This window comes from Scardinius erythrophthalmus (genome assembly GCF_964197995.2).
Source record: "Scardinius erythrophthalmus genome assembly, chromosome: 12".
Lineage (NCBI taxonomy): Eukaryota > Metazoa > Chordata > Actinopteri > Cypriniformes > Leuciscidae > Scardinius > Scardinius erythrophthalmus.
Genome location: NC_138232.1, coordinates 12,838,119 through 12,851,398, shown reverse-complemented (window position 1 = coordinate 12,851,398; position 13,280 = coordinate 12,838,119). Strand labels below are relative to the sequence as shown.

The following is a 13,280-nucleotide window of genomic DNA, read 5'->3' as shown; positions in this document are numbered from 1 at the left end:
CAGCCGTTCACAGTCTGAATACAGGCTCTGAGGTTCCCAGAGAGGCTTTCACCATACCCATAAGTCATTATCTGAGGAAAGCACAAAGCCTTTTCTAGAGTCACACAGTGGTTGATCATCCAATTTAAACCAGGACTTTGAGTCATCCTTTGATTCTGTGAAATAGCATGTTGGTGGACGGCTGCATGCTGATCAGCCCAGTGTCACAGCAGTTTTATGTCCTTATAACCTCCAAGTTTGGGCTAGATGAGAAAGTAGTACAAAATCCCACATACATTGACTTGCGTTTTCATACACACTGAAACGTACAATATTCAAGTATTAACTGCATGCACTAAAACGTTAATAATTTACGTATGAGCAAGTTTTAGGTGTACAAATGTGTGTAAATTGTTATTTATCAATATTAAGATCGTGACATTAATATTTTGATTCTATTGTATTCAGTTGTCATATCAATGACATTGTTTTCAGTTGCATGTATTAAACAGTTTTCTTATCTACTTTATTTGAAATAACATTTCGCTCTGTTCTGTACGGTGGCCGAGAAGGGTCACAACACAAACAAACGCCACAACAACTACATATGCAGAAAACACCTCCAAATTCAGAAAACACATGCAAACGCCGCCACAACAACTACATATTCAGAAAACACCTCCAAATTCAGAAAACACATACAAACGCCACAACAACTACATATTCAGAAAACACCTCCAAATTCAGAAAACACATGCAAACGCCGCCACAACAACTACATATTCAGAAAACACCTCCAAATTCAGAAAACACATGCAAACGCCACAACAACTACATATTCAGAAAACACATGCAAACGTCGCCACAACAACTACATATTCAGAAAACACATACAAACGCCACAACAACTACATATTCAGAAAACACATACAAATTCAGAAAACACATGCAAAGGCCGCCACAACAACTACATATTCAGAAAACACCTCCAAATTCAGAAAACACACACAAACGCCACAACAACTACATATTCAGAAAACAACTTCGTCGATTTCACATCACGTACACTGCAAATATTCACAGCACGAGCAAATAGGGAAACGAACTGCAAACTGCAAAGACACAACGGAAATGTTTCCAGGGGGGCCATAATCAGTGACGGCTACAAGAGGTAAGTGTTTCTCTTTTATTATGACAGACTTGTCGATGTGCTCTGATACCGAAGTGGTTTTGTGTGTTTTCAACATATTAAGTTATTGTCCCCATACCGTATTAGTCCACGCAGATGGAACGTTCTGCAAAAATACACTGCCAACGTTGTTTGCTGGAAACTAGCTGGCTAGCTCGCTTCTGGTCACTAAATAGATGCATTACCGGCGTTTGTACATTGTTGTCCTGATATCTGAACTATTTATTTATTTTTCAGATTGAAATGTTCTGTCCGTTTTGTGCTGCAAACCATTTCGGTATCAGAGCACATCGACAAGTCTGTCATAATAAAAGAGAAACACCAGAGAATGTCTAATAAGGCCGTAGACGGGCTCTGGAAACACTTACCTCTTGTAGCCGTCACTGATTATGGCCCCCCTGGAAACATTTCCGTTGTGTCTTTGCAGTTTGCAGTTCGTTTCCCTATTTGCTCGTGCTGTGAATATTTGTCAAGTCAAGTCAAGTCAAGTCAAGTTTATTTATATAGCGCTTTTCACAACACAGGTTGTATCAAAGCAGCTTCACAGTAATAAATTAGAACAATACATCAATGTTTGTTTCTAGTGGAACGTCTACGTTTGGTAATGCTGATCAATAGTATCGTTGATTGATTAATTCAATTAAATATCCCCAAATATCCAACTGAGCAAGCCAAAGGCAACAGTGGCAAGGAACCGAAAAACTCCATCAGGTGACCTAATGGAGAAAAAAAAAACCTTGGGAGAACCCGGGCTCAGTCGGGGGCCAGTTCTCCTCTGGCGTTTATGAACTAGAGGTCGGATTTAACTGTAGGATTAAAAGTATTATATGAATGCCTGGCTGAAGAGATGTGTCTTTAATCTAGTTTTAAACTGGGAGAGCGAGTCTGAGCAACGAACAGTATCCGGAAGACTATTCCAGAGTTTTGGTGCTAAATGTGAAAATGCTCTCCCTCCTTTGGTGGACCTAGATATCCTAGGTATGACCAAAAGCCTTGAATTTAGTGACCTTAAAGAGCGCGATGGATTATAGGGCGATAGAAGATCCGTTAAATAGACTGGAGCTAAGCCGTTTAGGGCTTTATAAGTCAGTAGCAATACCTTGTAATTAATACGGGACTTTATAGGTAACCAATGTAGAGATGATAAAATCGGTGTTATATGATCATATTTTCTTAATCTAGTTAGAACTCTAGCGGCGGCATTTTGGACTAACTGTAGCTTGTTTATTGAGGATGCAGGACAACCGGCTAATAACGCATTACAGTAATCTAGTCTCGAGGTCATGAAAGCATGAACTAACTTTTCTGCATCAGAAACTGATAGCATATTACGTAGCTTAGCAATGTTTCTAAGGTGGAAAAAGGCTGTTCTTGTAACATATGAAATATGATTTTCAAAAGACAGGTTGCAGTCTAATATAACACCCAGGTCTTTTACTGTAGAGGATGAAGTAACAGGACATCCTACTATGTTAAAGTTGTATTGTGAGAGGTTTTGTGGGTGGTTTTTTGAACCGATAAGTAGTACCTCTGTCTTGTCTGGATTTAATAAAAGAAAATTATGCGTCATCCAATCTTTTATATCTTTAACACACTCTGTCAATTTGGATAATTTAGCGTTTTCATCTGGCCGTGATGAAATATAGATTTGAGTGTCATCAGCATAACAATGGAAACTAATTCCATGTTTCCTTATAATATTTCCAAGTGGCAGCATATATATTGAGAATAATAGAGGGCCTAACACAGATCCCTGCGGCACTCCATAGTTTACTGGAGTTATGATAGATTTTTCTCCATTTAAATAAACAAAATGGTAGCGGTCAGATAAATACGATCTAAACCAGCTTAATGCTTGTCCTTGAACACCAGTATAATTTTGTAGTCGATCTAAGAGTATTGTATGATCTATAGTATCGAACGCAGCACTAAGATCAAGTAAAACTAATATTGAGATACAGCCTTGGTCAGAAGCTAAAAGTAAATCATTTGTGATTTTAACGAGCGCAGTTTCAGTGCTATGATGCGGCCTGAACCCAGACTGAAACTTTTCATAGGTGTCATTTTCTTGTAAGAAAGAGCCCAGTTGAGCGGACACAACTTTTTCTAGTATTTTAGACATAAAAGGTAGATTTGAAATGGGTCTATAATTTACTAGATTATTCGGATCTAATTGTGGTTTCTTAATGAGAGGTTTTATAACTGCCAGTTTAAATGTTTTTGGAACATAACCTAAAGATAAAGACGAGTTAATAATATTGAGGAGAGGCTCTTCCACTACAGGTAACACTTCTTTCAATAGTTTAGTTGGTATAGGATCTAGTAAACATGTTGTTGTTTTAGATGAAGTAAAAAGTTTATTTAACTCTTTTTGTTCTATAGTTGTAAAGCACTGTAATTGTTCTTGCGGGGTGATAATTGAGGCTGAATTATAAGGCGCGATTGAGGATTGAACGTTTACAATTGTGGTTCTGATGTTTTCTATTTTCTCAGTGAAGAACTTCATGAAATCATTACTACTAAACTGTAATGTGGCCGCCAATGAAATTTGAGTAGCTATCAGACAAGGTTACCGAAGGCTGATCAGAACGAAACTCAGTGAGCATGTTCAACTCATGGCTCTAGAGTTCTGTAAGAATTTTGAAAGAAATCGACCCCTAGTTGGCGCTAACTAGTTTTATGCCTCTGTAATCACGTTGTTTTTCACACATACACACAATATTCATGTAATTTGCTCCATAGACAAAATAACAGCTGTAGTGTTGCTTTCGTCAACAAAAATTATGACGAAATATTGTCGTCAATGAACCTTTATCACCTGACGAAAACTAAACGAGACGAGACGTAAATGCTGGTCATGTGACGATGACTAAAATACATGTATATAATGCAATATTGTTGACGAATAAAATCAAGACTAAATGTGGTTTACAAAATAAAAACTAATGCTAAAATGTCTCTTCATTTTCGTTGACCAAAACAAGACGAGACGAAATGTTATAACGTCACGACGAATGAGAGAGTTGTGCGTGAACCCATAGCTTTGTCGGCTTTAAATTCTGGTTTGCGATTTGGTCACCCGATTATCAGCGAATTTAACAATATTATTCCATTAGTTATTCCATTAAAATGTCTCATTGATATATTTGACACATTCATAATCATTACTTTTGCCGGTTCTTTGTGACAGCTGTATGTTATTGGCAGCGTCTCTGGTTACATGAACGCGTCACCGCATCTGCACCAGAACATGGAGATTTTATTTAGAGAATAATCGCACAACCTATTCGATATTCTATAATTAAATAAACTAATCGAATATCCAAAAATCGTGACTCATCCCTGCATGGAATCTCTTGTTTCTTTTCCCAAATCTTCACTCACGTCTCACCCATTTTCTAAAGGGATTATAAACGTTTCTTCATTGGTTCGCTTTTAATTAGGCCTATTATATTCGTATTCTTTACTGTGGTAAATTAGAAAAATGCTGTAGGACAGATAGCCTACATTTGTATTTGCATGTCAAATTCTTTTTAACACAGTTTGTGCTTGTTATATTAGACATAAGGCGCGTCAAGTTTAGTTTCACATGCGCGGGTGATTTTTAGTTTCACTTTCTCTGGCAGCGCAATCTCAAACATAGCCTAAATACCTCGCCCTTGTGGAGGATAAAATTCGCTCTTCAGACCAATTTACATCAAGTAGAAAACACGAAGATATCATAAAAGAGATCGATGGTCTCTTTCCTGCTCGTGTCCCACATCCCTCTCAAAGCGCAGAGTGGTAGGTTATATCACGCGTCTCTGTGTGGAAATATAAAACGAGTTTTTATTTTTTTATTTTTTTAAATAACCCCCCAACCACCGCCGGTAGTTGGTCCATTACCGCGGTGGTAAAAAAAAAAAAACTGCCACCGTCACAGCCCTAAATATACTAAATATAGTAAGATAGCATTGTTTGAAATACTATATTGACTGGGTTAAATAGAATTGCATTACTAAAAAGAGACTAAAATACAATTTTCATTGACTAAAACTAGACTAAAATGTCATCAGTTTTTCGTTGACTAAAACTAGACTAAAATGTCATCAGTTTTCGTCGACTAAAACTAGACTAAAATGTCATCAGTTTTTCATTGACTAAAACTAGACTAAAATGTCATCAGTTTTCGTCGACTAAAACTAGACCAAAATGTCATCAGTTTTTCGTTGACTAAAACTAGACTAAAATGTCATCAGTTTTCGTCGACTAAAACTAGACTAAAATGTCATCAGTTTTTCGTTGACTAAAACTAGACTAAAATGTCATCAGTTTTCGTCGACTAAAACTAGACCAAAATGTCATCAGTTTTTCGTTGACTAAAACTAGACTAAAATGTCATTAGTTTTCGTCGACTAAAACTAGACTAAAATGTCATCAGTTTTTCGTTGACTAAAACTAGACTAAAATGTCACCAGTTTTTCGTTGACTAAAACTAGACTAAAATGTCATCAGTTTTCGTCGACTAAAACTAGACTAAAATGTCATCAGTTTTTCGTCGACTAAAACTAGACTAAAATGTCATCAGTTTTCGTCGACTAAAACTAGACTAAAATGTCATTAGTTTTCGTCGACTAAAACTAGACTAAAATGTCATCAGTTTTCGTCGACTAAAACTAGACTAAAATGTCATCAGTTTTTCGTTGACTAAAACTAGACTAAAATGTCATCAGTTTTTCGTCGACTAAAACTAGACTAAAATGTCATCAGTTTTTCGTCGACTAAAACTAGACTAAAATGTCATCAGTTTTCGTCGACTAAAACTAGACTAAAATGTCATCAGTTTTCGTCGACTAAAACTAGACTAAAATGTCATCAGTTTTCGTCGACTAAAACTTGACTAGACTATGAGTATGAACCTGACTAAAACTAATAAAAACTAAAACGACAGCTTGACACAAAGACTAGACTAAAACTAAAATTAAAACAGGCTGCCAAAAACAACACTAAATAGCTAAACAGCAATGTCAAACTAATAGTTTTCTTTGGTGAAGCAGGTGATGTATTATTAGTTTCATTCATTATATTAAAACTATGATTCTACAACATAAGATCCATCCGTTTTGTGGCAAACTGATAAAGTGAAAGATTGAACAGTTTGTGCACAAAAAGGTATCATCTATGGCATCACTAAGATTCACACAGACATTAAGAATCAGCATATAAATCTCAGCAGTGGTGATAAGTATTCGTGCTACAATGCATGCGACATACCTAACATGCACTGCGACATGAAACTTTTAATGTCACCATCTCTGTGTGAGTCAGCATAATACCACAGAGGTTTTTAAATCTGATTATCACAACAATGGATCTTACAGTATCACATTTCTATAATTAATAATACAAAACTAATAATAGATCACCTGTTCAAACCGAGATTAGGCTCTGGATAAGTTAAGTGAATCAAGTCACTAAATTGTGAGTTTTATCATCAAAACACAACCATCAACACCTCATTATATTTTCTTTTGGCTTTTGTGCCACAACAAGTGTGTTTTATAAACACAAAGTTACAGCAGCCAGAGAAAAAAAAATATTATAAATTGATCTCTACAAACACTGATCTCCATCATGAAACAATACATCATCAACATATAAACCTCTGTTAATTCTCAATAACAACTTCTGTAGACACGTGACAGAAATAAAGTCAAACTGGTTAGTAATAAGTGAAGCTGGTAATGCTGTTTGTGGAGTTGTTTAATCCTCCTCTGCTGAGATCTTGAGAGATTTAACATCTTCTTTTATCTTCAGTTGATTTCATCAAGGCTGTAGATGAAGTCAGTTGTAGTTTCTGTGTTTCTCTTTTGTTATTTCTAGTTAGGGTTAGACTCGTTATGGTAAATTGTGGTAAATTATACTAGAATAGAGCAAATCATGGTAAACCATCCTATTACATGGTAAATCGAGGTAAACTATGGTAAATCATGGTAAACTATGGTAAATTATGCTCAAATCACGGTGAACTATGTTAAATCATACTACAATGTGGTATATCATGGTGTATCTTGCTAGAACATTGTAAATCAAGCTAAACTATGGTAAATCATGGTAAACTGTGGTAAATCATGGTAAATTATGGTAAACTATGGTAAATCATGCTAGAAACATAGAAAATCATACAGGAACATGGTAAATCATGGTAAACCATGCTAGAACAGGGTAAATCATACTAGAACATGGTAAATCATGGTAAAACATGCTAGAACAGGGTAAATCATAGTAAATCATACTAGAACATGGTAAATCATGGTAAAACATGCTAGAACAGGGTAAATCATGGTAAATAATGCTAGATTCATTGCAAATCATACTAGAACGTGGTGAATCATGGTAAACTATGGTAAATGATGCTTGAATCACGGTAAACTATGGTAAATCATAATAGAATGTGGTATATCATGGTAAATCAAGCAAGAACATGGTAAATCGTGGTAAGTACATATGCATAGCATTTTACATTTTATCATTTATTTTAAATAATTATTTAAAATGGAGATCAGACCATACTGTTAAACTGTTAAACCTTCAATAAACATATATTTCCAATGGTAAATTGCCTGTATTGGCAGTAAATGGTCTTTTCCATCTATGATCAAGATGGTTATATACTTGCTAAATAAAACTTAATGTCTTTTAATGCTTATGTGCTTCAAGGCCTTAAATGCCTGAACACAGGTAAATGCTGCTTGCAGCTTTAATTCAATTTTTGTTATTAAATAACTTTTTAGTTGAAAGAATCACTCACCCCATACTGCAGCCAAGACAGTCTCAACAAATACTTTTGGGAACAATTGTTTTTTTTTTAAATGTAATTTTTGATTGAATTTGATTGAGTTGATTTTAGAGTATAAATACATCAACTTATCAGTAAGATAAGAGAATTTTAATTTAAATTTAGAAACAGTGAATTATATCTGTTCATGCTTACAGAACACCTAGACAAGAACTGTTATTTTGAAAACAACCAGCAGGTTGCACGAATGGATGCGTCACACCAGGAGCCTTAATTGAATTTATGTATGTTTTGTGCCTGTTATTTCAGAGATAAATACAAGATGACAGACAAGCAACTGAAAAAAAGAGAATTTATTTCTTAGAAGGCAGGAAGGCACGCTTTACACGTCTCCTACACCATTGGCCTTTGCCTACTGTGAGGATTGTCTTCCCTTTGAGACAACATCAGCATGGGACTAGCACCAGCCAGAATGCAAATCTCCCCCTTCTTCCTGTGATTATTGGGTTATTGGGTGGCTAACACAATGAGAGAGTGTTGGTCGGGTGTGGAGTTGATGCAAAGTTTTAGAACTCTGCTCTGTAAGGAACAGAACATAAATTATCGGCTTGTCGGTTCCCTGTGAGTTCTGAGTCTGGAACGAAAGACCTCCACTAGGCCTGATGGTGACCACTCAATGCCAGTCCAATTTCTAATTCTGTATTAAGTCCCCACAGAGCCTCACTTTCGAAAAAATCAAACCTGCTGTGCGGCTGATATAGTTTTCCAGGCCCTCGGCATGATGCATTACTGTGTCAATTAGCTTCTGGAAAGCTTTCCTAGCAGCCACACCATCACATGGTGAGAAGTCATGCTGAAGGACTAGTACAAATCCGTGCCTATTGTATATCTTTGTTTTTCCTTCTCCCTTATCTTCTCTTTCCTTTCCTTCTCCATTCTTTTTGTAACTGCCTAGTCTGTGCTTTATCCTCATCCTCTTCCGTATCCAAAAATAGTCCAATGCATTAACCCCATAAATTCCAAAGCAAAGGAAACAACAGTAAATCACAACTATTCACAGTTTGACTGTGGCGCTACTGTATAAATACTCAGTACATATAAAATGATTTGTAACAAAGCAAAGTAACATAAACAAAGCAAGTGACATATTTTTAAAACATTGTTACTGACACCGATATATATCGGATCTGATATAGTCGGCACTGCATCATCTTTTATTTTCAATCTCTCCGAAAAGTATGCGCTGAACTGTTTTGTTTAAAAATATGTCGGCAGTAAAATAAAGCGAAGAAAAGAACAGTTTCTTACTGCCGTGATCTGGATCTTCAGTTCTAAAGTTCATCCACGCTTTTTTAATGTTAGGATCACAAGGAAGGCAATGCAATGACTGTGTTTTCCCACAAACTGGCACTGCAAAACGTCTTGCAATCCTAAAAGGGATCTCAATTTTTTTATTATTGGAGTGGTCCTGTGTTTGCATCTCTCGTAATTACTACTAAATGACGTGTGTGAATCGGTGGGTGGGGCTAAAGAGGCACTGATGTAGAAGTAGGCATTGATTTTCTTCTGCAGTCTTTCATTACACTTTTACTTCATACGATTATAAAATCTAAAACAAGTCATTTTCTGTACAATTTTGTAGTACAATGACCTCTTGTATTTCAAAAGATTTCATCTCTCAATTTATGACCCCTTTAAGTCAGCCTTAAAGGGATAGTTCACCCAAAAATGAAAATTCTGTTAGTAATTACTCACCCTCATGTTGTTCCAACCCCGTAAGACCTTCGTTCATTTTTGGAACACAAATGAAGATATTTTTGATTAAATCTGAGAGCTGGATCACTCCTCCATAGGCTTCAATGGGATCGAAACTTGCCTGAGTGAATTCACGTAGTGTAACAGCGCAGTGCTTCTGTGTTGTACGTCACCACGTAGGCTCACTATTGGCTGACGGAAGAAAATGAATAGTTGAATAAATTCGAATAAATTTTTGTTGTTTTTTTGCACACACAACAAGTATTCTTGTCACTTGATAAACTTATGGTTGAGCCACTGTAGTCACTTGGACTATTTTAACGATGTCTTTTCTAACTTTTCTGGGGCGGCAAGTTTCGATCCCATTGAAGCATATGCAGGAGTGATCCAGCGCTCAGATTTAATAAAAAATATATTAATTTGTGTTCCGAAGATGAACGAAAGTCTTACGGTGTTGGAACAACTTGAGGGTGAGTAATTACTGACAGAATTTTCATTTTTGGGTGAACTAACCATTTAAGCTTTAACTGTTGTTTTTTCTTCACATTTTAAACCGTTATTGCTTCCTAGTTCACAGTATTTAAAAAAAGTTCTGAGATTGGCCTGTCTGCATTTAACTGTATCCAGGTAAATAAAGTTAGGAAATGAATTGTCATAGGTAGTGACTACAGACATGGCAAAGATGGTCCAATTGCAAAGCTTTGGGCTAAAAATAATCTGAATAAATGAGCTAACAAATGTGTTACAATTATCCCACCCTTTCTTTTTTTTTCTGGATTGGCTCTGTTTGACCATAAATCCATATCGTTAATAGTTCTTGTTATCTGTTTCTTCCTACAGTCTATGGTTTCTTCCCAGTTTTTTTTTTTTGGAATATATTTGAAATACTTATCTTAATTCGTATTCGTCTGTTCTACTGCTGAACCCTTTATCTTATCATGATTTGTGTCGCCCTGCAGAACTGAAGCATGAGATTCTGGTGTGGAGGCAGACAGCCCATCGCATTAACCCTGCCAGCCGAGAAGAGACTGCCGTCAAGTGTCTTCTCATGCAGAAGGTGCTCAATCTTGAAAGCCTTCTGCGCAAGCAGCTCAAGACCTTCCAGAGGTGCTACACTCATGCTCAGTCCATTCTTTTCATCGTCTGTTAAAATGGAGGCAGTCTGTCTACACCGATGCACAAGGGGTGTTTGAAGGGGACATAACTTTATGAATTTCTGCCAATCTCATATTAATCTTGAGTTTTATTAGTTTTATCAGATTTATAAAAGACAGATATGCTGTACCGAGTCTCTCCGAAAAATTATTAAGATAATTGTCTTGGTATCAGGTCACTTGAAAACACTTCAGGTCCAAAATATATCCATTCCCACTGCATGACACCTGTTGTGTCTGACAGTAGCACATACCCAGAAGCACAGGATGATAAATGAAAAATAATAAACCTGTAAAAAAAGTAGGTATTTGTTCTCAATTGTGTAGGCCCTCTAAAGTTCTTGTAGAGAGCTGAAATTTTAATCAAGCAGAATCATTTTGTTCTCAACAGTATCTTATTTATTTTTTTGTTATCAGAAATGTTTCTTTTAACTAAAGAAATTTGATTAGTTCTGCTTGTGATTTTGTGGGGCTTGTGGTTTGCTTTGATGAGAGATAGAATGATCACAGAAGCCATTTATAGCCTAACATGCTGAGTAGAAAAGGTTCGGGGTGACCACATGAAGTCACCTCTTCTACTCATTTGCAGGTTACCATGCTGGCTGAAAGGATGTATTAACACACTCTATTCTGTTTTATTCCTTTATTTTCACAGGCAAATATCACAGGAAGACAAAAACTGGGAGCAAAATATACAAGAACTGCAAAAAAAGGTAAAACAAGGCTGCATTAAGATTTAAGTGTTGTACCTCTCTGATAACCCTGCCTTATCTTTCCAATTTTATCTTATTAATTGATAAGAAACTTCCAGTGGAGTAAAGTGTTTAGATCACTGGTTCTCAAATAAATAAATAAATAAATTCATTCATTCTTTCATTCATTTTGCACAAAAATAAACAAAATGTCCTTAACACACTTACATACAAATTTAATATTAATGTAAATGTAATTAATGTAACAATATTACTATGAACTGCATAAGCATGACATTGACTGAATAGGGAAATAAATAAAACAATGATCGCATAAATTAACTGCAGAAGTGTTTCTAGTTTGGTTTCTAAACATCAATTGAAATTTGATGGTTTTATATTTAATTAGTAGTCAATTCACTGAAACATATTGTGGTCAGGACACTGAATCTTTAGGCTTGTTGCAGTTAAATCTGTAAGTAATGTACTCTGGTTTAATTATACACATGACCTATGATGTCATAAACAATAGATGCTTTCACAGCATTTATTCCCTTGTTAAAGTTCGCCTGAAAAGATAACTATATACCATTATATGATTAGCATTATAATATTTGCAATTTAGCTTTGGTTTTTTTTTTTTTTCACTCCCATAAGCGATCCAATTTGAACAGACCCGTGGATCGCTACCCACCAGAAACTCTGGTTTAGAGGGCATAATAGGTATTAGACATGTTTCTTTCTGTCTTGTCTCTAAAATGTATCTTTCATGGTCTTTTATAGCACAGAATAACTGACAAAATCCTCCTGGTCAAGTGTCTGACTGTCCTTGGGGTGGTCATCTTTATGTTCTTCCTGAACTCTTTTGTTCCTGCCATACATCTGGATCTGGGTAAGAGAGAGACAAACAAGGACACAAATAATCAGGCTTCATCCATTTCTATTTCTATTGCTGAACTGGCCCTGCTGTTTACACGCCTCACAATCTAATTATGAGGGCTTGTTTCCTCTCTGTTTGAGCAGAGGAAATGGAATCACAAGAATACTTTGCTATTTTGGAAATTATAAAAAATGTGCCAATTCCTCTACCACATAAGAAACATTTTAATTTATATGCATTACATTAGGGTTCATAGAATCAAAATACAAAAACAAATGTTATTCTTATAAAGCTGGCCACATCCTCCCATGATCTAATTGGTGCGTGTATAAAACCGTCAATGTGTTGATGTGGTAATTGTTTGCAGCTGGGCTTTAAATGTAGAAAGAGACACAAATGCAAAGCCATAACAATGGAGTAGCGTGAGATTATATAAGACAGCTAGTATTACTCACCCCAAAATAAGTCTTTTGTTTCTGTTTGAAATTTTTTTTCCCGCCACACAGCCATCCTTTTTGCTCTAGCTGGTTAATAGACATGTTTATTACACGGTGAATGAGATGTCAATTACTGATAGAAATGAAATTGAGAACTTCACCAAACATTATTAGTGAGTACGAGCTGGTCAATCAGAAAATGCCTGCCGCACAGCTCTCTTAGGTTGTTGTATTGTTCAGGTCTGATTGTGTATTGATAATCAATTCTCATTTGTGAATAGCTTGATCTTATGGAGGGATGACACATAAATATTATTTTCAAAATGATCAAATGAGCATCTCTTTATACATACAAAATCATGTTTTTTTGCCTTTCCACAGCTGTGTACATGATTAATTGGCACTGATCGCAAAAA

The 13,280-nt window shown here is 35.9% G+C and overlaps 1 protein-coding gene across 1 annotated transcript in view; it reads left to right on the top strand.

Annotated features, from left to right (window-relative positions):
- oca2 (oculocutaneous albinism II) overlaps positions 1-13,280 on the top strand; it is a 105,674-nt gene that overhangs the window by 57,698 nt on the left and 34,696 nt on the right. The window contains exons 17-19 of the mRNA XM_081379746.1: positions 10,661-10,808; positions 11,511-11,568; positions 12,331-12,439. Coding sequence (XP_081235872.1) covers positions 10,661-10,808; positions 11,511-11,568; positions 12,331-12,439 — 315 coding nt within the window. The remainder of the gene's footprint in view (positions 1-10,660; positions 10,809-11,510; positions 11,569-12,330; positions 12,440-13,280) is intronic.